Below are 25,853 nucleotides of genomic sequence, written 5' to 3'. Positions count from 1 at the left end.
ATGAACAACTACCTTGAACACCAGCCTTGTTTTCTGAAGCTTTGGATCAGAGCCTGCTGCAAAGTTTCAAATTCTTTCACTACTTGCCAGGAAAACACAGTTCAAACATAAAAAGGAGCAGCTGTTGGTGCTGTGCGGAGCCAAGCAGAGTCCTGGCATAGCTGTGTTCTAGACACACATCCCTCCTAAGCCAAGCAGTGCTGCGGCCATCCCAGCTACACGTCTGTGCCTCTGCCTCCCAAGAACAGAGGCTGATGCAAGCACTAGAGCGTTAAAAGGGAATAAAACTAAGCCACAACAAAGGACTAAGCACACTTGAAATCTGGTTATGGCCCTGTAGAGCAACACATCACAAAAACCGATCTTCATCCCTCATGTATGCAGTAACCCCTACAGAACCTTCCTTCCGTGCTGAGGGAAGCCTGTCCAGCAACACACCACTCTAGACAATGTACGGGACTAAAACCCGTTATACTCTTCTTAAACTGCTCTCTCATAACCATGGTAAACATTTGCCCTGTCATTTTCTGTCTTCCCAAACAGGACTTCCCCAAAGGAAAATAATTTGTGGTAATTAAAGTTATCCCTCCTCAATTTCACTGTTACCAGTGCTAACACAGAGAACCACCATCATAGCTACATTTCCATGTTATCACCACTGCTGGCTTCCCAAGCAGATTTAAAGCTAGCGTGGTTGTACCTACGTGCTCTGGCATTTCCTGACGGTCTGTTTCGCATAATACAAATGATCAGGTCTAGCAACACAAAGCTCCTTCTTTGACATTGATCCAGTAACTTTCATCACAGATGTGTTCAGGTATGGCCTAGATTTCCAGAAAGAAAAGACTGGGCGTTAAAAATAAAGAGTATAAGGTGTAGGTCTGAACAAAAAATGCTGTTGCTAAGAGGAATGAATGGTTTTATTCATCATGGCAACATACAGAGCTTTAGGAATATATACAGAGGAGAATCTGGGAGTTAGCCTATCACTTCAAGTCCTCTTCAGATTTCTTGGCGGAAAACCTTTCTCGCAATTTTTTCCATGTTCCTTTTTTCATGTCTTCCATCTGTTTCAGAATGTCTGCAAAAGGAGAAGGGAGAGGGAGATGGAGAAAGAGGAAGAAAAGCAGGAAAGCAAAAGCATGAAAGCCCTCTTATAAGCCCTTTGCCTTATATATATTTGCTTTTTTTGACTTCTCATCTTAATGAATTTCTGTTTCAGGGCCTGAGGCAAGTTTGTTTTCCCTTCCAATCAATTGTGCCGGGAGTCCCTTATCACTAACAACTAATATTCAGTTTCCACGCACTGCAATCGAAGTTAGGAACTGGAGCAGAACAAAACTGCACTAGCTTCCTATACTGCATTTAATAAATGACTTGGCTGAGAGTACTTCTGCATCGTGGTACCCTGTTTTCTCTCAAAGTCTAATACAAGAGAAGAAATACTGAAGGGAGTATGAACGCAATGAAACAGAAGCTGAGAATTTTCCAGCAATGTAGCAAATGTGCATTTTTTTCACACAGCTCCTGCCACTCTGTCTCAAAGAGCCCTTGCAAACCCTCTGCTATTCCTGCCCCTTGCAAAACACAATCGACTTTTTGTCCTGCTAGATTACTGAAAATCTCCTCAATTAAGCCTGAATTTACTCCCTGTTAACCACCCTAATAAACTTGCACAGCAGTCCAATTCAGTCCTTTAGTAACCGGTGTTTAGCAGAAGTGATAAAGCCAACACAACAAAGCCTAGAATGTACTTTATCTGTTGCACTGATGTATTCCCAAATCAATCCCAGTATTAATACCTGTTGCTAGAATCATCTTGCAATCTTGCACTGTCACTCCAGTGAAGCTTGTTTCTTTCAGGCGTGGATACTTCACAAACGACCAGATAGGTGAAAGAAGGAGAGAGAGAACAAGATGTTACTTGTAGTGCACTAACACAGATAATTATGTCACCAAATAATAGAATCCTAACTTATTTTCCGTCAAGCTCTAAGAATTCTGTTCATCCATACCAGGAACTATCCTCTGCATTGTTCATACATGTCACAGAGGCCAAAACATCTGCAGCTTTCAGACTGAAAGCCAGGAGAGACTGAAGGCACCCGGTAGTGCAGCATCCACCTGACTGCTCATTTGCCTGCTACATTTCCAGAAACCCTGCTGGGATGTGGCCTACTGCACCGACAGCGGCAGGTCCCTCAAAAAGGCTGATGATGGCTAATGCCAAAATGTTTACCTTGTTTTTGTAGTAGTTGGTGTGGATTCTGAGTAAGCTCTCATACATTTGGTCACAGGTCTCGGGGTCAGCAATCTGGAAAAGGATAAAAGTATCACACAAGTCTTATTTTAAACCTGCAGAGCAAAACCATTTCATTTCAGCTAAAAGCTCATGAAAAGAACAGTAAAGGAGTATCTTTGTTACTTTTTCAGCACAATGCAGGATGCCGACGACCCCTATTATGCTGCTCCAGAATGCAGCGCATTTTCTTTCCCCTCCGTTTCTCACCAGCTTGGCCTACAAGAATAATGAGGCACCTAAGTTCCAGAATGAACCTTGAATTCTGCTCAAAAAGATATGACAGATCAACTGCGAACACACAGCTAATGCGAACATAGCTGTACGGTTTTCTTCTCACGCTTACTGGCCAGTGCTGTGAAATCTGTGAGATTTCTTTGATCAAAGGCTGGTTTGGCCGCCTGTTTTATTCTAAAGGATCAAACAGGATAAGGACTAGGATGGAAGGTATAAAATCCTGGCGAGGCTAAAAATAGTTTATAATTGATTAGGGAAAAGCAGCATGCAAGGCACTGTACAGCTTGTGAAGGGTAAATGGATTTCTATTTTGGTCTAGTAAGTTGGAAAGATTTTACTAATACCTAAAACTCTCCTAGGTGCCTCCAACAGGTGCATCTGCCTTGCAGAGCCAGCTATTTAGCAGCGTGAATGGCATGTCGACTTGTTTTTCTATTCTACAGTGGGGCCAACTTGACCAGAACTCTGCATTGCTGCTCGATGACATAAAACATAAATGATTAAAACGGATACATGAGTAAGAATAGTATGAAGAGCAGCAGGACAGAATAAAGTGAAACAGCTCATCTGTCCTCGGGACACTGGCACAGGTTCAGCACAAGGTGGGTGATGCCTCCCTCCCCTGTGCAAGCCAGGAAAATGAAGGAAAGGCTCTCCTGATACAGCAGATAACGGCTGCTGTGGGAGAGAGGATACAGGGACAGGCAAACTGTTAAAAATAAGCACCATCACGCAGCAGGTGATCTTCAGCTTAAGGTATTTCACAGTCACATTTTAAGTGACCCTGCTGGTGTTTTAGTAATGACAGCAGAAACAGCCATTAAATAGGTAGCTGAAATAGTATTGCCTGAAAAAAAAATCAGCATATCTTACTCCGTGTGAATTAAACGGGCATTAGACTGACAAAATGTCTTTTAAGGTTCTAGCACTTTTCTCATACATTCCTCCTGCTGTCTGCCAGCACATTTCCCTTTACTGTATTAAGTCTTTATACGTACAAATCGACATCAGTGCTGCAGGCATCAATTTAGATTTTCAAGATGAGTGGCAGCTTTGGGATCTTGTAACCAATTGGTGCAGCACATTCAGCTGCCCTGGGCATACGAAAAAGCAGTAAGCACTTTCTGAAATGTCTGCTGCAGCTTATTCTGGTGACCAATATAGAATTAGGTGCCTATAACGGCACATTGTAGAAGAAAACGCACACCTGGAACAATGTTTTTATACAAAGGAAAGGCACATTTACATTCCACAGCACCACCTCCAAGCCTGTAAAGGACTGCAGCCCAAGTCAAGCGTTTGCTTCTTTTATTTCAGTATTGAAACCTGAACTCCAACACAGCTACAGCTGGAAGCCAGCTTTAAAACCACTGCATCCCAGCAGTGATGGATTTTGCTGCATACACCACACCGTGTCGTGTTATCAGCCTATCCTCACAGCAAACAAACCACCCTGAATTCCACGACGGTCCTGACAAATTTTCTGCATCTCACTTCCCTGATCGCTGCAACAGTGGTTCGAAACCCACTAGAAGGGGGCACCTCACAGCACATATCGCAACCGGTGCGAGGCCTCCGCGTACAGCGAAGCCTGCCCGGTGCCAGGAGGGAAGGAAGGAAGGAGGGAGAGCAGCCCAGCCCGGCTGCGGCCCCGCTCCCTGACAGGAACCCCACGGCTCCAAAATGGCGCCCGGCCCTGGGGAGAGGCAGCGGCGGCGCACCGCGCATGCGCACCCCCACCCCCGTCCCCCCTCAGGCTCCAAAATGGCGCCGGACCTTGAGGAGCAGCAGCAACACCCACTGCGCGTGCGCACCCCGCCCCTCAGGCCCTAAGATGGCGCCCGACCCTGAGGCACAGCGGCGCAGCGCGCATGCGCGGCCCTTTTCCCCATCCCCTGCCCTGCCCTCAGCGCCCCGCGGGCCGCTTCCGCCCTCACCTGCGTGTTCTCCCCCTCGCGGAAGGCCTGGGCCACCCGCTGCCGCAGGAAGATGCCCAGGTCCCGCTGCCGCTTCGTCTCCTCCACCGGCCACTCCTCGCACAGCTTCAGGAACCGCCGGTACCTGGTGGCCGCCATGGCGGCCGGGGGAGCGGCCACGTGACGGCGGCCGCGCCTACGGCGAGCGAGAGGGGCCGGTGCGGGGTGGGGTGCGCATGCGCAGAGACAAGGCGGGGGGGGGGGGCAGTGGCGTGCTGGCCGTGTGGTGCTGCAATGGCCGGCCGCTGTTTTAATGCTGCTTCAAGGCTTGGCTTCCGACAGTTTCAGTACCTAAGGAGCCCTGCCTGGTTCTCCCTGCCGTGTGGGGAGGTTGTGCTCAGAGTCGCCTCCAGGCAGGCGGGTGGTTAAATGGTTGGTAACGTCATTAACCAGGGGGGTCAGGCATGTGCTCGGATAATGATTAGGGTTGGAGAAGCCCTCCAAGATCGTCTGGTCCAACCACACCCTGCCACCAATGTCACCACTGAACCAGGTCCCCAAGCACCACTTCCAACCTCTCCTTGAACACCCCCAGGGACGGGGACTCCACCACCTCCCTGGGCAACCCGTCCCAACGCCTGACCGCTCTTTCTGAGCAGAAATGTCTCCTCATTTCCCACCCGAACCTCCCCTGGCCCAACTCGAGGCCGTTCCCTCTGGTCCTATCACAGTTACCTGCGAGAAGAGGCCGACCCCCAGCTCCCCACACCTTCCTCTCAGGTAGCCAGCTGCTGGTGTTTCCCTTTAGACCCTTCTTTGTCCTTCCCCCCTTTCAGCCCCGAGGGCCTGGTGGCAGCATCCAGCGAGAGCCTCGGCGGCACTGCGAACGCTGAGGGAGGTCTGGATAAAGCCCTTCAGGTTCGTTGTGTCAGCCACATTCAGCACCGACCTCACTGCGCAAGCATGAGCCAAGACAACTGATGACTCAATCCTTTCACCGCTGAAGCAGAGTGTTTGTGGCTTTTTTTTATAGTCATTGCAGTTTGTGGGCAAGAAATATGCAATACTGTGAACAACATTCAGTAAATAATCAGGTCTTCCCAAATCCACTTCAGGCCAAGTAAAATATGCAATCGGGCCAGATGACTTACATTTTCCAGCTATAAATTGCCGCAATTTACCAGCTGTATGCAATAAAATACAAGTGAAGGGGTCTCCCTTGAGATCTGATATTTAAACCTGTGGAAATAATGGCTGTTTTGAAAACACACAGCCCTAAACAAAAGATAACATAACGTCAGGATGCTCTGGAAGTGAAAAAGAGACAGACAACAGGTGAGAGTTACTTAGACAACTTTATTTATATCCCCACTCCCCAATAACTGGGTTCTGTACCTCTATTCCTTGTGTAAGGACTTTTCATACAAGTTTCCCACACCATGCAGGAAAGAATTATATTTGTTCCATAATAAAATCTGTCAACAAAAGCTGTAAACATTGTATCAAGTTTTTGTTATTGTCTCCTCCAAACACACAGGCAACATTTGTATCAAAGAATTTGTAGGTGAACTTTCATGTCTAGTCCCTGATTTTATTTTATTTTTTTTTAATTAGAAGCATAAGTACCTTGACGTGAATGTTTTTTGTGACTAGCATCTGACAGGATCATCAAATTCCCATACGTCAGCCCCCAAGGAGCTTCTTGCTTAGAAAGTTTAGGAAACATGCCCTGTTATGTCCCGCAGGGATATTAAACCTTTGCAAGGTCCAGTTCTTGGTCTGAGGTCCACCTGCTTTTACACCTTAAGCAGTACAGAACCAGGAGCTCTGCGTCTGGTACATTTGTGTTTCAACAAAGCACCAAATACCCGCGCTGTATGGAAAATGACTTGCAAGAACAGTCTTGCAGCGCTGGGCACGTGGAGTGTGAATGTCAGGGTGTGCATTTTTCTTCCACTTGTGTCTTTGAGTGTGTTCAGCCCGTAGCACTGAGCATGAGATGAGAGTAATGCTGCAATCTGTTAAGACCTGCCAGCTCATTTTAATAGTCTCACTCAAATGCACAACATATTCTTAGCCTGCTTGGCTTTGTGAGTGTGGTGGAGGTGAGCAGGTCCTATTTTATCATTAAGACTCTTTCAAGTAATGCTTTCTTTTGACTCACAAATAAATCAAGGACAGCAGTAAAACAAGAAAGGAAAATAAATCTTCTGATTGATTGCAGAAAGAACAGATTCTTTCAGCTCTTTGCTTTTTACGCTTCAGTTCAGTAATGGCACGTAGCAGTTTTTTCCTAGCAAGCTGTCCATGCTCTCATTCCAAACCGTGCACGTGACATTCAGCAGCTGTGAGGGTCCCATACAATTGACCCAATGCAATACTTTTCAGGGATATCGGTCACTAGTAAATTCAGGCTATTTCACAGAATTTGTCATTTTCCTTCCGAGATGTTCTGAAGAATTTTGATGAGGTTCTCCAAGCCGAAAATATAGCCATGGTCTGGCCCGTCATAAGTGGTGTGATTGCCTTTGGAGCCTTTAAAAGTGGTGTGGGCAAAGTCTATCATGCGGACGTCGACTCTGGCGTGATTAGTGCCATGTGTCGTGGTGCAGTTTGTTTTTTGGAAGTGCCCCTGGAGGTGATTATCCAAGGGTGCTGTGTTCTCCTTGTGCTCCAGTCCATCATAAATGATGAGAAGTGAGCTGGAGTAGAACCTGTAAGAGCTTTGCTTCCTGATGACAGAGAGCAGAGCTTTTAGCTGCAGGATGAGGGGCTCCAGGACATCTGTTCTGAGGTGGTTACCATTGCACAGGAACTGGTGCAAGGCTTGCCTGAATCCTTCAGGAGAGAGTTTCCTTCCGTAATATTTATCCTTGCAGAGAAAATGGCCAGTGTCCACTTGGTAGACCTTGAGGAAAGAGAGCAACAATCCAGATTCAGTGGATGTCTTATTGTTCTCTCCCCCCCTCCTCCCCCTCCTCCCTCAGTGTTCTGGATTTTGCCTTAATCTAAAAATTTCAGTCCCAAGCTGAGACACAGATCCTCTGAAGTTGAACAATACTGGCAGTGTACTGCAGGCTTCTCACTGAATCCCAACTCCTGCCTTTTCTGGAGATTTAAACTCTTCAATTTAAGCCACTGGTGTAGATTCTTCTTCTATAAATTACCCCTTTGTAAACCCTGTATAGCTCTAAGTCATAGCCACATCATTACTGATTTATAGCATTTTCCCTCTGGCTATGTCAGGAGTTTGCAGTAGTACAGGAATGCCCCATCTTTGTTCCTTCTCTTAGTACAGGTAGCAATAATCTTGTTTTCTTAAACAGAGGGACAAGGTACAGGCAGAAATCTTTATGTGTGTGAGGCAGTGGTAGTACAGAGTAAGAACTGGAAGAGTGAATTCAGAATTAGCTCACATACCAGCTGTAACTTAAAGGCTAATCTGCTCAGCAGAAGGATGTCAGAGACCAGAAAGGGACATAGTTTTTGACACTGTTTACACTGCAGTGTATGTGCTTTATAATCATCGTTGTCATAATTATCCTTCAGGCACAGCAGAACAACATTTTGAAACCTGCTTGAGAACTGTGAGTGCATCAAATGCGTAGCTTCCATTTCTAGCAGGGAGGGCAGCGATTTTAATCAAGAAGAGCCATAATATTTAGCACAAAAGAAACCCCTCGCTCTTGCAGCAATCAGACGAGACAGCTCAGCAAAGGCATGAGTGGAGCAAGTGATGCTTTTTTTTTTTTTTTTTTTTTTTTTTTTTGTGCAGCAGCCGGGAGCTGAGCACAAGAGGAGAATCTGTGTTCATGTACAGGCAGATTCTCAGCTTGAAGGTAACCAGAAGTCAAACAGGGGTATGGGAAAAGGTTCCCCTCTACGTGCCGTATTCTATACTCTTCCCTAAGCATCTGCCCTGGTTGAGGATAGGATGCACAAGTCGAGTGGCTTGCTCTTACAGCCTCTATTTGGTGGGAGACAAGAAGAAATCTACTACAGTTTACACCAACAAGGGAAAGAATCCCTTTAGATTTCCAGCTGGGTTTCAAGCTGCGTGTCAGGCAGACATCAGAAGGACCGGGGAGCTGTCTTACCTGCATCCCACAGATGCGAACACCCAGAGAGGCAGAGGTGCTTTGTTCACACTTCTTGATGTGACGCGCTTTCTTCTCCTCTGAGGCGTCATCTCCGTGCTGCCGGGTGCCCATCTTTAAGTCCAGGATGCAGGGATAGCTGTATTTTGATACCACATTCTCAAGCAATAGAAATTCTGGGCATGAGTTGAGGAAAACCCAATACTTTTAAATTCTAATTGAAAGAGGTCTTAAATCAGAGCAACTGCTGACGCTCTCCATAATAGCTCACAACTGTAATGAGACTTTCTGAGCCAATTTTACCAACATGTCATTGCTATAGGCCCCTTGCTGCCAATTGCAGTTAATTTACTGTAGTACAGTCCTACCAATTAAAGCACCAACAGCTCCATTCTCTAGTGACACCGTAGCCCTGGGATGTCAATCCAACACCTTGCCTCAGTGCTGTCCTCACCCCAGTGGGTGTGGGGGAAGTTGTTAAACTGTATTACTCACATGACTGGTGGGTAATGAAGTGTAATAGGAAAATAAAAGGCGAGGCGGCTGCTAATTCCTGTATAGTTGTGTTTTTAAATGTATGCCAAGGGGATCTTTGACTTAAGCTTGGATACTTATGGGAAATATTTTTTTTTCTTATTTCTTTTTTCTTTCTTTTCTTTTTTTTTTTTTTTTTTTTTTTTTAGATAGTGGGAGAAGAGAGCAGCTATATTCCTTTTTTGCACAGTGGCTGGACAGAGAAGGGATGCATACCACTGCAATAAAACATACATTGCTTATGAGCTGTTATTTGTGGCAAAGGCTGCGATGGAGGAGAGAGAAGAGAAAGGATACGGTGAAGTTTGTTCTCATTATACTTGGAGGACATGCGGTTCAGGTGCTGCCTGTGACAGTGCAGTCCCCAGGGGTTGTAGCTCTTTCTTTCTGGCTGGTTTCCGTTTGCATCTTCCAAAAGTGGATCTGTGTGGTACTGAAGGTCTGTCCTCAATAGCATCTTCCCTGGGCAGCTAGTCAAAGCACACAAAAGAACATGCTTGGTTTATAAGCTCCAGAAGAGAATATTCCCTCCTCTCCTCTTTTGTAGAGCCTCAAACTTGATAAGGGAAATTTTCAGGGACTCTCAAAGGAAACATATTCATCATGTCCAAACTGCAGAGATCTTTTGTTACTCTGTAAAAGTAATTTTCAGAAAGCCAGCTATTGCTGGATGCCACTATTTTCTTTCATTATAATTTCAAAGTGTGCTTGGCTTCTGTGAAAAGCACCATTCATGGTGTCAATGACCAGGAATCTCTATCTAGCTAACAGGCACAACACAGGCGAATCGTCCTACAATAGGAATGATTCTCAGTTTCCAAGGGCTGGCTTCGAGGAGGGAAGGGAGGGAGCAAAAAGGATATTTGTTCTCCTTGTACGGTCATTTGCTGGCCCCAAAGCCCTAACTCCGTTCACACCGAGGGCAACGGTTTCAAGGTAGCAATATTGCACCCTTCAGTCATAGCTGACCGAGGTCTTTTCTGAACCAATTTGACATGAAAGATGTCTTGTGGAAAGCCTCTGCAGGTCCTGAGGTCGGGGCGTGCTTGCGAGCACCGTGATGCCTTTCAGAGACAGCTCTCTCTGGGGACAAGGACAGGATCGAACCGACCTCGAGTGTGGCTACCAGCAGAAGGGCACTCACTACGTGCTTGGTGGCTCTCCTTGTGGGGCCTCTCCTCCTTTTGGAGCTGGCTGCACTTGGAGGAAACGGGCTTAAAGCAGAGTTTGAGGCATAAAATCGATCAGTAGCACCTCAGCCGTAGCCAAATCTGCCCTGCTCCATCTGTGGGTGAACCGTGAAGCCAGCAGGCTGGACCTTGCTTTTGTTCTCTAAGCCTGGACCTTGCCTTAAACCAGGAGCTGTGCCACCAAAACCATCCCAGTTAAACCCCACCGAGACCGGGATGGCTCCAGCTGCCAAACAGCAGGCCGGGACCAGGAGAAATCTGCAGGGAGCCTCCTGCCCGTGGCGAACCCTCACCTGTCTTTGAAGGTCTTGGTGAGCTGAGTGTGACACCTCTTGACGAGCGCGTGCTCGCTGCCGGTGCTGGTGCTGGCAGCCCACTTGCACTTGTGCCATATCGTCACCGCCGAGTCGCCGATGGCGTGGTCCAGCCGGCCGCAGCTCTCCGCCTGCAGGCTGGGGCTGGCGAGCAGGGTCAGGTTGCCGAGGCTGTCCTTTTTGAGGTGCACAGAAATGACACCTGCAGGAAAGGAGGAAAACCAAACCAGAGTGAGGTTAACCCCTGTGTTGCCGTACAGGCTCAGCACCAGCAGCACAGCTGCCCCCTCGTGTTTTAGTGGTCCCTCGCACTGATCCCGGCCTGGTTTGAGGCCCATTAAACACCATTAGTCTGAGACCCTTGGAAAACAGCCACAAGCTTTTCTAACGTTCCCTCCCCTCCTTCTGTGGGCTCTGCTTGAAAGCTGTCTCCTCCGAACACCATGTTCCCTCCTCCTCCATTCCTTCAGGCTCTGTTACGCAGCAAGTGACCCAGCAAAGCCCCCTGCGTTGGCCCAGGAGCTCCTGCCTTATTTATGACGAGGGATTAAGGTCTCACTTCTGAGCGCAGGGCAAGGTGGAAATGCTTTTCATTGGTAGAAAGCAAAGGGAGGGTTGGGGAACGGGAATTTTCCAAAGACGACCAGCATGCCAACTGCTTCTTTTGACTGGAGAGCCCCCAGGAACAAGGGCAGAGGCACGCGTAGGGGCTGGCAACGCTGCCTGCGTACGTGATGGCCACACATTGTCATGGACGTGTCCTTTCCCCAGCACCAGGACCCTAATGGCAGGATGACAGGATCCCCAATGGCAGGGAGGGACCGGACCCTCACGCGCTCCTGAGGAGGAATGCGACCGTGAGCGGCGATTATTTCTTTCCGCTCTAAGTGCTTAAAACACCATCGTATGTTTTCGGATTGTAATTTTCCCTGACTCTAATGGGAAGCACAGGGCTCAAATGCCATTCAGCCCGTCACACGTATTTAGCCCAGTCTCTGCCCATCCCTGGCATCGGGACTGCTGCCTCCGCGTGTCAAATAACAGAGCAGGAATGGCCGTGGCTGGCGTTCCAGATGGCTCTGACCTTTCTGGGAAAGGCTGATAACAGCAGTCCTTCGCTCAGGGCAGCGCTGCTCCTGCAGCCCTCTGTCAGGGCTGTCCGAGCCTCTCGAGGCAGCGCAGGCATTTTTAGAGCATCGCCCTTTCGGTCTCAGAGGGGATGCCAGCCGCGTGAATCATCCGCGGCAGCACCCCGCTGGTTTCAAGTCTGGCTGCAGCAAGGCAGATCCAAAAGAGGACGGTCTGGGCTGTTGGACCAACAAAACTCATCGCTGGAAAGGGCCCCCGTTAGCGACACGCGGGGCTGGGTTTGTGCCAGCCGTCTCCCGAGTGCCCTCGCTTGGTCTCCTCCTCGTTGCAGGGAGATGCATTTCTGCAGCTTACAAACGAGGCAGCTCTCTTCTCCCAAACAAATTTGCCAAATAAATATGCAAACTGCCTCCTCTCCGTTTAAAGTGAGATCGCAGAGAGTAAACACAGACACAGGGGTTTGCCCTCCCTGCCTGTGCAGAGCCCTCTCTGCTGGGTTTTGCCGACCGAGGGAAGATTTCCACAGCTGCAGCCACCTCCGTGCGACTTGGGGTGGTCCTGAGCCTCACGTCCCTGCAGGTCCCGCTGTGCCCTCCTGCCCCCTGTACGGCCTCTGCTGGGGTACCTTGGCCCAGGTGCAGCCCACAAGCACTTCTGTTCCCTTTCGCTATTAGAAAATCAGCATTAATCCTAATGGTGTGCCACAGCAGGCTGGGCTAAATCCGCTAACTTCGCACTGAAATGAGTGAGGAACACACACAGGCTGCTCTGCTCAGGGAAGGCAGGGGCTGGAAACCCCTGTGGGGTTCTTTCCATGGGGCTAGAAACCTTAATTAGCTAAAAATATCACTCACCCCCTATCTCAATCCTTTGCTCATGGTGCTCATGAGCAGCAGGAGCTTGGGAGCTACATCTTCCTCAGGCTCCAATATCACCCGCATGATCTCTAGCAGTGTCCTGTTTGTAAAATCCATATTACAGATTACCAAGAGCAAGCGAAATTCCTTTCAGCTCAGATGCTTGCTTTGAATTTTCAGGGGAGGTGGATGTGAAAAAAGCCAACTTTTTTTTTTTTTTTTTGCTGGAATCAAAGCCCTTTTATCTTTAAGAAGTCACTGAGAGGGGAACGGAGTCCTCGATTCTAAAAATCTAATTCTCAAATCTAGCACTATGCCTCAGTTCTGGCACTACAGCAGCCTGTAACCTTAAAAACTGTCCCAATTACATATCTGCAAGTCAATGGGGCTGTGCTGATTTACATAGTGCTGACAATCTGGCCCTAAAAATGTTATATATAGCATGAAACTAAGAGTTCTTAAATATCTTACATTAATATGAAAATTAATGGGGAGATTTTCAAAGGCAAGAACGAGCAGTTAAACTGCAAGTGAACGTGATCATCTCACCTCCTTCCCCCCGAACACTGCCTTCATAAACCCGCATCCCAGCCTTACAATTACTTTTGTTTCCCCGATGTACTTCCTTATGGGATGGATGGTTTTTGCATATGTCCTGCAAGTGACCTCTGTGTGCAAAACAAATGCAATGCTGCCAACCATCTCTTTTATTGCCACGAGAAAACATCTGTCTGGGAGCAAAGATGTGCTTGGGAGCAAAGTTGTACTCGGGGGCTTGCCTTTCAGTGCCACTGCCAACGCAATCCCACTCTTGCCCAGAGCCAGCAAGGCCAGCAGTGGGTATTTCTGGTGCCATCACCATGCTGGTGGCATCCCAGGGACCCTCAGGAGCTCCAACCTTGTATCCAACCCCCCCTGCAAGCTCTGGATGGGGCGGGAGGAGGTTTGGAAGGGGCTGGTGCGGGAAAGCCAGCCTCAAGGTCACCGACCTGCTCGAAAGGGTTAAGTGAGCAGTGGACGTTTTTGAAGCAGCCAACTGGGTGTAGGATTTGAATGATGACATTTGATCAGCGCTGCACATAATGTCATCATTACATAATGATCCCTGAGCCCCCCCTGCAGCCTAAGAATAGAGATGAGGAGCGTGGACACGTGTGAGCGGGTGATGAAGACCTCAGGATTATTCCCCCTGGGGCTGATCTGCCTCGTGGGAAAACGTCCCACCTCTTTAATTTACCCAGCTTTCAGGGCTGGGACGGTTACAAGCAGGAAAAAAATGTGTCTGCCCAATGCCAAATTGGAGGAGAATTACTATTTAATTACCCCTCATTGCAAAACTCACTGGGACTTGCAATAGAAAAGAAAAAGATGACAAAAAGGGATTAATAACCGGGCCACCCCTGAACTGATAAGCTGGGACTGCTTAATGTCTTTATTAGAGAGACAGAGCAGGGCTCAGCTCTCCAGCACTAAACCCTGGCTCCTGCTAAAGGAAATTGCTTAGAGGAAGACTTGTTTTCTTTCTTAAGCATCTTTTTAATATTGTCCCATAAATCTACAGAGGCTCCTGACTTTCTGGAGAAGGGGGAAATTGGATTGGAAGTGCATCAAGACCTCGACTGACACTTTGAGCTCCTTTCCGTAACGCTGAAGGACCAAAAGATATTTTAAGTTTTTAGGTGACAGCTGAGCTTCTCGCCTCTCACAAAAATCCAGGGTCAGGAGCTTTACGAGCAGCACAAGTCTGGCAGTAAAGGCAAAAATAGCGAGGGAATAAGGAAGGGAGGGAGGAAAGATATCTTAAAAAAATAAAATAAAATAAAAACATGCTAGGACCCTCACGGACACCCAGTGCTGTGTTTCTATAGCTAAAGCTGAGAGCTGGGTTTGATTTTTAGAAGCTAAGTGGTTCTTGCCTCTGGTTTTCTAGGGATCCATGCTTACGGGAGCACTGTAGCAGGGCTTGGCTCAGGTGGAGCAGCCATCAAATGAGATGCTTAATACAGCCCTGTGCTGTTTTTTCCAGGCTTGGTATTTCATGCTGGCCCCAAGGACCACCTCTCCCCCAGCTCATGCTGGTGCCAGCCCTGACCCTTTCCTTGCCCTCGCCAATTCTTTGCCTCTGGCCCAAACCTTCACCTCCTCTAAAACCAGGGGGCGTGGGGCAAAGGCAAAACCCCTGAGCCCTGCTCCTTTCTGGGAGCACAAAACCCTTTCTTCTCACAGGCTGCTATTTCAGAGCGGCATCTCGACTCCCAGGGTTATTGTATGGGGCCAGCTGTTGTGTGATCCCAAGGGCGCGGCAGCTCCCGCAGCATCACATTAGCAAAAGGTCAGGGCAGCGCCAAGCAGGAGCGGGCCAGCTTCCTAATTGGGGTTAATGAAATGTTAATCGCGTGGAAAAAGCAGTCTATTTGAGGGCTAGCACCCACAAGGAATGAAAGGTAGCCTGTGCAAGCAGGCCGCTTCGACTTGTCTTGCAGGTCAAAGCCACTACAGAATATGTGGTGCTTCTGCCTGGCCACAGCATCCGGGCGGCACAGCAGCACGGGGTGGTTTGGAGATCCCCAGCTGCTAAATAATCTGGCAGCATTCATACAGAGCGTGTGACTTGTCAGAACCTGGTTTGGAGAAGTCTCTCCAAGCCCCAGCTTTCCTACCACCACTCCCTGCCACCGTTCACACGGCGTCAGACCGACCCATCTGGTGCCACGGCCAGCAAAGTCCTCAAAGCCAGGCTGGGAAAAGCCAGCCTCGCAGACCTGCTTCTGCGCGCGCATCCTCGCTGAACAAAACCCGAACTGCACGAGCAAAGGGGCTTCCCATCCCCAACCGAGCCGTCCCTCCCGTGCTGCCACCCCTCCAGCCTTGAACCCACGCTCAGGGCTCATCCTGGCGGCACCTCCATCACCCATTTATCACGCGCGGGGTCGCACCTTTGTACTGGGGCGTGAACTGCCGCATGGCCAGGGGCAGCGACTCGTAGAAGCTCAGCTCCTGCGAGACCAGGGGCTTGCAGACCGTGTGCTCGTCGTACTTCATCATGCTCATGTGGCCGCCCACCTGGTGGACGAAAGGCTCCAGGAGGACCACCTTCCTGCCCTCGCTCTGCCCCACCATGCTGCTCGGCGCAGGGCTCGCTCCCGGTCAGTGGCAGCGGAGGGGTGACGGGTTTTGGGACATGCTGCGCTGGGCCGCCCCACACCGGCTCCGGGCTCTCACCCCGTGTGGCTTCTCAGCGTGGTGCTGACGGTGTCTGCAAACAGAGGATGAAAGGGAGAGCATGAGAAGGGGGGGGACGAGCCACCACGAAGCCACCGCCTGCAGTAGCATCGGCAGGGCTGGGAGCGCTGCCTGGCCTCGCACAGCCCCGGGTACTGGCAGGGAGCCCTGGTGTGACACGCGGAGTCCAGGAAAGACCCGATTTAGACCTGTTGGGGGTAAAAGACACAGAGGGGGACGATGGAGAGGAGCTATCAAATTAATGCGGTGGCCTCATCGAACCAGCTGGATCAGGGCATTCCTTGGACCAGGAATGCCGGGTTATTAATACACTGTATTAATACCACCCCTGCTGTGAAACAATCTCAGTTTGCCTTATGAGACAGTGTTAATGCTGGTCTTAGTCTTTCCCCAAGCTAGGACATTCCTCGCGAATGAGGTTTATTAATAAAGCCTCTGTGAGCTGCTGTCCTTGGGCAGCTCCCTGCCCCTGAGCACTGCCGGTGGGGTTAGCGACATTTTCTACACCTCCTAGAGAAACGTGAGGCTGGGACATTCCCTGCCATTTAACACCTGAGTGCCACCAGGAGCGTTTCCTGCACTGTGCTCGTGCACACAGTGCGAGGATGTGTCAAAGCAGCACCCGCACGGCTCCCACCCAAGCTGCAGCTCCCTCGGCCCCTCCACGCTGCCACAGAGCCCGACTGGAGGATTCGCTTCCCAGTTCCAGCCCCAGACAGAAATCCGTCCGTGGCTGTGGCAGGAACGAGTTGCTGGCGTAAGTAAGGTAGGAAAAGCACTGACACACTCCGGCAGCAGCACCCTGGCTTCTCCCGCAAGCGCCCAGCAAACCCTCTCCCTTCTTCACTTTATTCTTTGCAAGGATGCTCCTGCTCTGGTGGACATCGGGCAGGGGAATCCTGCAGCCATTGAGGAAGATAAAAAGGAAGATGAAATATTTACACGGAGGAAGCATCAGGCTCCATACCATCAAGGCAGTAAAATCAGAGGAAGATACTCCAAACCCCAAACTACAAGTGATGGAAAAAAACCCCACATATATTGTTGTTATTTTGAGGGCCAGTTCGTATTCCTACAGCCCTCCAAAGGCAGCGTGCAAAGCCCTGACTGGCCTGCCCCTGCTAATATGGGTGACTTTCTTGTTATTTCTCCAGCCTGGGAACTCTGGCATCCCAGTTTCGCTAGAAGAAACTCAGTGCGGTAGGGGATAACATCTTTGGAAGGTCCATTTCCCTACACCAAAGCTTGCACAGCTGGGTGGGTGCGACATCGCCTCTGCCACCCCGCGGCCAGTGCCGTCACCCTCTCCATAGCCAAGGGCCACGAAGGGGGCACACGGAGCCACTGCTCTCAGATGTTGGTGGCCAAGGGGGGGGCGGCATAAACCTGCAGGTGCCCCATGGCAGGACACCCGCTCCCTCTGGGTCTCTTCCCTCCTGCACCTGCCAGCTCCGAGCTCCGAGACGCAGCGCGTTCCTCGCCCCGCCGCAAAGAGCCGAAGCTCCGACGCTTACATTTCCCCTTCTCCCTCCTCCTGCTGTAATTAAACCTCCGAGCAAGCAGGCTCTCCACGCAGGTGCCCGCTTTGTTTTTCACCTGGAGGAGTCGGATGAGGTGGGTTGGAGGCACAGGGGGAGAAGAAACCCTCCTACCTGCAAAGCTCATTCCTTCAGCATCCCCCAAGGTGGTTTGTTTTATTTTTTTTTTCCTCCCTCTTCTCTATTCTTTCGTCACTGCACACTTCAGAAAGGAATTTCTACTCTACAATTACCAGCCTGCACCAGCTTGAGCGAACAAAGCCAGGCCACTTGGATGAGTGCTTTTCAGCCCAGGAAGAAAGCAGCTCTTCAGAGCCTTTCTAGAAGTTAATAAAAGCATTTAGCATTTTGTTAAGTTGCAACAACTTTTAAAGAGGATTTCTCCCTTGAAAGCTGTAGGTTTGCTGTTGTGATTTTTTTTTTGTTTTGTTTTTCCTTTTTCCTTTTTTATTTTTTCCACTCCCTTGGTTGAAAAAGGGAGAAAAGCAAAAAGCAAGCACATTTGTCAAAACACCTCTTTGGAGCAGAGAGTGCAACCTGACTTCAATTCGTATTTATTGCTTTAGAGACAGTCCAAGGCTGAAACGCGGCTGACACAACACGCAGTGCTGGGAGCCTTGGCATCGCTAAGAGAGTCAGGGAGAAAAAAACACAATTTGATAAGGCTCTTCTTGTTTGCTCTTAAGCAAAACTCCGAGCAAGATTTGCACAAGGGAGAGAGGGCTTCTCTTCATTTACTTTTTGTTCTGAAGCAGCTCGTTCATTCTGCGCAGATAAATGTTCCTGCAGACACTCACTGAGCCGGGCTGAGCTCCTCTGAAACAAGACACTTGAAATAATTCACTTCTGCCAGCTCAAGTTATCGTGAATGCCAAAAGATATTTACGTCACTAAAAATACATGGAATTACAGATAAATCTGTATCCTCAAAAATAAAACCAGAGAAACCCTGAATATTTTTTTCCTCCAGCTAAAATGAAGAAGTAACCCAGGCACTGCAGATGAAGAAGAGGCAGAAAATTTGGGTGAAGGAAAACATTTCTCTTTACAGGGAACTCCCCTCCCCAGAAAAACCGCCCGAGACACGACAACACCTGCAGGGAAGCATCTCCCCAGCTCTCTCCCCGCCGCTGTCAGAGCACGGCAGCTTCCCTCGCGGTGCTCCCAGCACCACACCGCTGGCCTGAGGGCAGTTTGCATTTCTGACACTCGCGTGTGCGGCCCCAGGACCTGCCAGGCTGTTCCACCCCGGCCAAACCACGGCTCTGCCTCCTGCAATTCGTGGATGGGCTTGGCCAGGACGCGCTGGCCAGGGCTTTTGGGGACACGGCCTGCCGGGTGCTGCACCCCTCTGTGCTGCTCTCATTTGGGGCCAAATGTCAGAAGAGGCTACGAAGAGCAGTCTATTTACTCCCAACTCTAAGCACGGCCAAAAGAAATCAAGCGGATGAAATTCTCCGAGCTTTAATTAGCGCCTGCTCCGTCCCATCCCGCACGGCAGCCTCGCAGCTCTGGGCCCGACAGCCGGGGGCAAACACAGCCCGGCTCCGGGAGGATGCGCACACCTCCAGCCAGCCCTGCTCACCGAGTCCTGCTCGCAGAATCTCTTCGGAATATCAAAAAAGGAGAATTGCCGTAAAAACCAATGCCCTGTCAACACAGACCAGGCTCTCAGTGTCACTGGGCACCTCGAGGAGCGGGGTTGCAAAGCCTTGTTTCAAGCACTGCAGGGTGCTGCTCTTTTTTTTAACATTATTTTTTTTTTTTCCTTAATTAAAAGGCAAGAAACTAACTTGGCTGTTGATTTGAGGAGATCTGCGCGTCCGTAGCTCTCGCTAGCACGGCTGACCTAGATTCAAAGCCAGCTCCTGCACCGAGCGCCAGCCCAGCCTGGGAGCAACGCGCGGCGGTGTTTTGCAAACCTAATTGCCCCATTGCTGTTCAGTTTCTGGCCTTGTGCCTCCAAACACCTCGAAGCCTTGGCCGTAAGGAACATCCGAGTGCTTCCAGCCCAGCACGCATCCTGCCAGTGTCAAGGCAAACTCGGCCCCCCTCGGCTGCTGCAAAACAGCAAAAACTCCCCCCAGCGCAGACCCCATCCCGCACGGCCTCCCCCTGCCAGCCTCCTGCTCCCTGGTGCAAATGCAGCTAAAATGCCCAAATCTCTCCCCCCTGTCGCACAGACGGGTTTCTCATTACAGCTCTGGAGTTATTTATAAATACAGCTCCTCTCTCTTGTCTCCGGTGGGGGCTGCCTTAGCGCCAGGTTCAGCTCAGCCTTCGCGCTGAGGTTGGGTCGCCCAGGATCGGGGCGATCCCGCATGGGCCGTGAGCGGGCACAGCACCGGTTCTCGATGAATTTCCACTCCACCTTTCCTGCTTTTCCCTCAACCGCAGCCACAGCCAGCTTCGTGCTGGGAGTGAACAGCTCAGCTCTCGGGGCAGGAACCCAGCTCGAGCCATAAATCCTGACGTGCGGAAACCCTGAGCTCTTTTATCTTGTATTTCCTTTCTTGAAAGAAAATGACGTTCATAAACTTTATGACCAGTCCCCGCGTCCCTCATGAATAAGATACAAAGATACAGTTTGCTGCACTGAAGGATTTATTTGGCAGCTCTGTGAAGCATCAGGAGGGAGGGAAAGGAGCCGCGTTATCCTGAATGGACCGGCCCCCAAAACACCTGGTCCCAAAAACACCCGTTCCCGCTGCTGGGATGGGGTGAGCACAGGGATAGGCACAGGTCAGGTACCCCAGCACCTGTAGCAGCGATATTGGGGTTCCCAGTGCCCGGCCATAAATCTGTCCCCACATTTTAATCACACCCAGCGCTCGCTGCCCTGAGATGGCACCTAAAGGGCTGCCATTGCTGTGGGACGTGGCACTGGGTCCCGAGGGAGCGGGCACAGCTCCCTCAGCCCGTCCTAGCCCTGCCACCCCACGCCGTGACACGGGGTTCACAGCAGCCCTGCGACCACAGAAAGGATGGACGGGCACAGCCTGAGCTGCTCGGGGCTTCTTCCCCTGTGTGCGCTTAAAACCAAGCTCCTGCAAGCCTGTCCTGGCCAGCAGGTACCCACGAAGGGCAGGCTGGCTGGGGACGGCCACGCTGCCTGGGGACACGCACCGAGCGGGTCCTTCGTCAGCTCCTGAGCCCGGGGAAGGGAGCAGCTCTCCCACAAACGGGGGCTGCTTCTGAGAAACTGGCCCAGACTGGCTGAGCACCGGAGGCTCATCTGGACACTCACACCGATCTGTCTCACCTCGGGGCTCTGACCTGGACGTGCTTTCCCTTACCTTCCAGCCAGTTTTTTTAGGAGCTGTGCACAAGCAGGGACCTGGATCAAAACCGACCTTCGCTTTCCCCCGCAGCGCTGCCGAGCCCTGCTCCGGCACGGCTCCCGTTGGCCTTGGACCAGCACCGGCACCACCAGGACCTCAGCACCAAACCCCTCTGCCCCGGTGCCAACCCGCCCCATGCTTCCCAGCACTGCCACAAGCTTGATGGAGAACCCAAAGCCACGATGTTCATTTTTCACCCGCCCTGGGTTGCTCCAGAGCTTCCCACCCACCCGGGTGCTGCTCTCCCCTTGCTTCCATCCCTCGCTGCAAGCCACGGCCGTGGCTTCCAACAGCCCCAACAGCTCTCCAAAATCAAGCACTCGGCCACCTTGCCCTTGGCCACCCTGCACCGATGCTGAGGTTGCCCTGGCCCTCACCTGATGGCCGCTGGCTTCGTAGTTGTTGCTGGCGCTGGTGCTGCCTGGGCTGGGCTCTTGCTGCTGCTCGGTGTCGCTCGAGGATGAGAAGTGAGGGAGCGGGGGGGCAGCCCGCAGACATTTGGGCCATCACCTGACGCCGCCGACATTTCTGGCAAGCTCCTGGTATGTCCAGCTGACAGCTGAGGTTTAAAGGGGAAGAAAACAGCCTAGGGCGTTAAAGGAAAACAAAGCTGTGTGCGCGAGGGTTAAGGCTTGGGGGAAAGGGGGCTGGTGGGTGCAGCGCCCCGGCCATGTGCGAGGTTTTCCAAAAACCGCGGCCATGCTCCAGCTCTCTCGTGCAACCAGCTCTGCAGGAAAACCAAACAATCGTTGCTTTATTTCGGTGCTTGCAAAGCTCCCCCAGCCTTGTGGTGCTGCTGCTTCTCGCCCTTCAGGAGCAGGCTGGGGCCCAGCTGTGCCCTGCAGGGAGAGGGCAGGGGCTGGTGCTGAGCTGGGGGCTTCAGCAAGCAAATTCTCCGGCTGTTTGCTATGGGAAAGACGCCGGGACGGTGCAGGGAAAGATGGGGCAAAGGGGCTGGAATCACGGTAGGGAGGCAACGGAAGGAGCTGGGGTGCTTGGGATAGACTGAACCGATGAGCTAATGGGCCTGGGAAAAGGAAAGGTATTTTTGGAAAGGGGAGGCGGGGGGCGAGACCGGGCTGTGCCCGAATCCGTGCAGCAGGTGAGGGCTGAAGTGGGAATCGGGGTGCGGAGCCCGCTGACGCCCGGCCCTGATCCTGCCAAGGGCCTCGTGCAGGGAAAATTGACACCCGGCACGCTGGGACTGGCGGGGGAGTGGAAAAGTCCCGGAGAGTTTCCTGCCAGCGCCGCAAGGACAGCGCGTGCCCCCGGCTCCCCAGCACCCCTCCGCCCCTGGGGACACAAACACCCCGCTGCGGGCACCCTTCCTCGTATGCCTGCTGCTGCCAGCCCGGCGTGTCCCAGCAAGACCCCTTTGGTATTTTGGGGACGCACGGCACAGGCATCCCACAGGACGAGGAGGTGCCCGTGCTCGTTCCCCTCCTGTCCCAGGGATAAAATAAAGGGGGGGCACCAGCAAATCCCTGCCCACAAGTGGGGCTGCGATGGGGAGGGCAGCGGGGCAGCAAGGCGATGGGAGGTTGGGAAGGAAATCTTGCTGCTGAGCTAATGATCGAGGGACACGGTAATGCTCGCTAACTGGAGGGGAGAAAACAGGACCACGGAGGCCGGAGGGATCGAACTGACAGTCGGGGGCAGAGGCTGAGACTAAAGGCAAGGATAAAACACAGCCCCTGATTCCCCGCTGCCTGAGTCCTGACTTCACTCTGCTTTATGCTGCTGTATTAGCTTGGGAAAGTGCCTTAAAACAAACAAACAAAAAAATCCAAAGAGAATGAAAAAAGCTTGGTTTCGGAAGGAAAAAAGCCCGCGCAGGCACTCTGTGAATCCAGCCAGCGGTGCATCCCTGCCAACAGCCTTTCTTTTTACCCCCACTGCGCCCTCACCACAAAAGGTTCAAGAACCTTTTGCTAGGCGCTTGGGCAGCCCCGTACCTCGCTGCCTGCTGCCGAGGGGTGCGAAGCTTCCCCCAGCCGTGGTTCAGCTCTGCTTGGCCTCGCCTGCACCGTGACAGCCCTCTCTCCACGGGACAGGAGAGGTTGGGACTAAAACACACCGGGCTGGGGAAATCGCAGCCCCACCACGCTGGGGAGAAAGCAGCTCGCTGGACCGGGGGCCACAGCCTCTGCGAGACCTTCACAAGCCACCATCTGTAAGGAAACCGGGAGGCACCTCAGCAGCACCCAATAAATCAGGAAGCGGGGACTGAAACGCGATGATCATCCGGCTGCATCAGCACCAGGAGGCTCCCAAGGAGCCACTCGGGCCCTACACACATTCGGGGACACGCTGCCCATGGGCTCCCTCCAGCCACAGCCCTGTTGAAGGATGCGACCTCGCGTGCGGTTTTAAATCTGATCATTATTAAGCTGGCAGGAGGAGGGCAGACCCTTGGGCAACGCTCCCCAGCTCAGCGAGGGGCAGGACCGAGCACCCCGCTTCGCCCTGCGGCGCCCAGCACGTCTCCAGCACCCCCTTTTCCCCTTGCAGAAGCCCGCCCTGCTATCACATGCATTTTTAATGCCTGCGCTAATTGCTTCGATCTCATTTTTGTGTCAGGCGCACCGCCGGGCCGGGAGACGAGACCTCGGCAGCTCTTGCTCCGTTAAAAACAAGCGCACGGAGGACGCCGAGCCGGAGCCCGCGAGCAGCTCGGGGCCGCGGCCCCCCGCGCGGTGCCCCCGCCAGCAGCCGGGCTGATCGCCGCTGCCGAGCGGCCGCGGAGCCGCAGAGGCAATTACTCAGCCTCTTGTAAAAAGCAGAGCGCTCTAAGGGGAGAGCAAGCCCGCCTCATATTAAAACTATGCTAATTAGGAACTAATTACGGGCACGGAGATATTATTACCCTTGGCCGGCTTGAAGGCTGCAGCCTCCGTCTGATGGAGACATGGTCCCGAAACCAACCCCCTGCCAGCTCGGGCAGGGACTGGGACAGGGTGGGAATGCCGTTAGTAGGGGAGGCCAAGCCTCAAGCAAGCCAGCACGGGAGGCTCAGGATCCTTGGGTCCTTGGTACCCTCCGCACCAGAGCCGGGCCTCATCCTGACACAGCTCGGCCAGGACCTTGCCGGAGCCTCAGCTGCTGGCTGGCAAATGCAGGAGTCCTCCTTGAGGTGTCCTGGCTGCTGGCACCACCTCTGTGAGCAAACCAGGAGCTCCAAGGGGAGCACAGCGCGTGGGGAACCCCCCTGAACCATTCTTGAGCTGTTTTACATGGAAGCTGCTCAGCTCCACCCTGTGAGCCCTGCTCACAACTGGTGGCCAGCAGCTCCTGGCCACCCTCAGCATGTTTTCCTCTGCTGTTGCTGTTTGGACACAGGGAGATGTTTTGGCGTGGAGATGTAAACAGCCTGAACCCAGCCCTAAAGATCTCTGTCAACAAAAACAGGGCAGGTGCTTTCCTCCATCGGAGGTCAGGTCGTGGAAGGTCCTGCCCCCAGGAGCTGCTTTGCCTGGAGTAGGCGATGGAGGAGCCCAGGGGCTACCAGGGTGCAAAAATCCAGCCCTGTGGACCAGCTGGGAGTCAAACAAGGCTTCCACAACGTTTTGTGGTCTCATCTTGGAGACCCAACTCAAAGACACCCGCGGGCTTTGGGTCAGACCTTACCAGCCTCCCTCAGTGCAGAAGCGCTCAAACAAAAATAATTTGCTTGTTTGCAAGCTGACGGTGGTGGCCAGGCAGGGCAGAGACCTGGTTCTGTCTGACTGCACCTTACTCTGCTGCAGGGAGGTTCGGTGCGTTAAGGTATCCAAAATCCTTTGGAGACACCTACCTGGAGGCACCTGTCCCAAGTTCAAGGGCCCTTGCTTTAAAGGTTGAACAAAATCACATTGGAAATCCTGGAGAAGGCGTTGGGGAGATGTTGCTTCAGACAGGGGGCAGTGCTGGCAGGTGGCACCTTTGGGCAGGGCTCCCTGTCTGTGCTTTTTTCTTCTCTGGTTCACGTTGATCTTTCCAGGAGAACTGGCATGGTGCCCTGACTCCGCGTCCCATAAATAAGGCACAGCATCAGCTGTCATGTCAGCAGGAGACAAAACATTTAATGTGAAAGGCTTTAAATGGAAGCAGGAAATGAAAAGATAAAGGGCAAATTTTATTTTAGATTCCTTGTTGGTACATATTTTCCTTTCTGACAGCGAGGGGATGCGATGGCTTTATCAGCCCACTGTTTGAGAGTTTATTTATAGAAACTTAATACTTTGCAAGAAAGTGGGAGGGGGATGTTAGCAGCTCAGGTTGGGTGAATGCACGGTGTTAGCAGAGCAATGAGCAGGGAAGGGAGATGAGCTCCCTCTTCTCTGAATGGAGCTGGGATTCTGGGAAAACTGCTAGTACCGTAGAAACCATCAATGCAGCCTGTACAGAACAAGCAGGAGCATGGCAGCAAGAGCGGCATCAAACCGGTCTTCTGTGCTCCCAAAATTGCAAATGAAAGAGGGAAGACTATCACGGAAAACATCCTGGCAACTTGGTTCAAAGCAAACATCCTCTAGCACATGTAATTACACCAAACTGAAGACTCTTTCCTAACCTTGAATACATTTCAGCTGTAACTTAGCAACCTAGACTGGGTGAAAGCATCTAAACAGGAATGCAGGTTCAGAGGAGAGATTTAGCCTCACATTCCCTTTTGTTCCCATACCTTAGCAACAACTCAGCTCCGGAGAGGAGGCAGCTGGCTCCCATCGACTTCCACAGTAGCCACAGATCCAGTCACCTCTCATGCTGGTGGAAATCTGCCCCTTCATAATCCAGACCTACATTATGAGAGTAATTAAATATTGCTCTAACCAAACACGAGTGAGTCAACTCTGTCCACTGAAGTTACACAACGGTGACTCACGGACTACTGTCGCTGTCTCACGAGTAGACTTTGGAGAAGTTAAAGCTCGTGGTGTACATGCTCTGAGTCACTGACACTCAGGTGAGACAGGAATTGAAAACACTCAGGCAAACAGATCCCAAGGACAACTTCCCAAGGACTTGCCAGCACTCATGCAAGATTTGCCTGTGTGTCTTCCACTCGCTTCGCAACCTTGGAAACCTCGGGTATCTGGTAAATAGTCTAAAATGACTTTTTGCCTTCATTCTCGATATAAATATCCTCCCTTTTATAGTGCCTTGCAATAGACTTGCTTAGAGAGCATTAACCCATGGGACTCCAGGAGGGAAGTGTG

General features: G+C 51.5%; 2 protein-coding genes across 3 annotated transcripts; both read right to left on the bottom strand.

Moving 5' to 3' along the window:
• Window positions 1–905: 905 nt before the first annotated feature.
• On the bottom strand, window positions 906–4,640 carry LOC121059261 (ubiquinol-cytochrome-c reductase complex assembly factor 2). The gene is made up of 4 exons (XM_040535861.1): window positions 4,474–4,640; window positions 2,240–2,314; window positions 1,803–1,872; window positions 906–1,081 (listed from the first exon to the last, which is right to left on the bottom strand). Exons 1-4 carry the CDS (start codon window positions 4,609–4,611, stop codon window positions 987–989), a joined length of 378 nt encoding a protein of 125 aa, XP_040391795.1. The 5' UTR covers window positions 4,612–4,640; the 3' UTR covers window positions 906–986.
• On the bottom strand, window positions 1,803–25,510 carry IP6K3 (inositol hexakisphosphate kinase 3). 2 transcript variants are annotated; one of them, XM_040535859.1, is made up of 10 exons: window positions 25,319–25,510; window positions 24,449–24,688; window positions 21,033–21,214; window positions 15,470–15,789; window positions 10,567–10,789; window positions 9,381–9,553; window positions 8,550–8,725; window positions 5,188–7,360; window positions 2,240–2,314; window positions 1,803–1,872 (listed from the first exon to the last, which is right to left on the bottom strand). In XM_040535859.1, the coding sequence occupies exons 4-8, from the start codon at window positions 15,651–15,653 to the stop codon at window positions 6,884–6,886; spliced, it is 1,233 nt and encodes a 410-aa protein (XP_040391793.1). In that variant the 5' UTR covers window positions 15,654–15,789; window positions 21,033–21,214; window positions 24,449–24,688; window positions 25,319–25,510; the 3' UTR covers window positions 1,803–1,872; window positions 2,240–2,314; window positions 5,188–6,883. The 2 variants fall into 2 exon arrangements, with proteins under 2 accessions (XP_040391793.1, XP_040391794.1); XM_040535860.1 differs by lacking the exon at window positions 25,319–25,510 and having other exon boundaries at window positions 24,449–24,794.
• Window positions 25,511–25,853: the final 343 nt, after the last annotated feature.

This window comes from Cygnus olor, chromosome 24 (genome assembly GCF_009769625.2).
Source record: "Cygnus olor isolate bCygOlo1 chromosome 24, bCygOlo1.pri.v2, whole genome shotgun sequence".
Lineage (NCBI taxonomy): Eukaryota > Metazoa > Chordata > Aves > Anseriformes > Anatidae > Cygnus > Cygnus olor.
The sequence above is the reverse complement of the archived record's forward strand: the minus strand, read 5'-3'. Positions and strand labels throughout refer to the sequence as shown.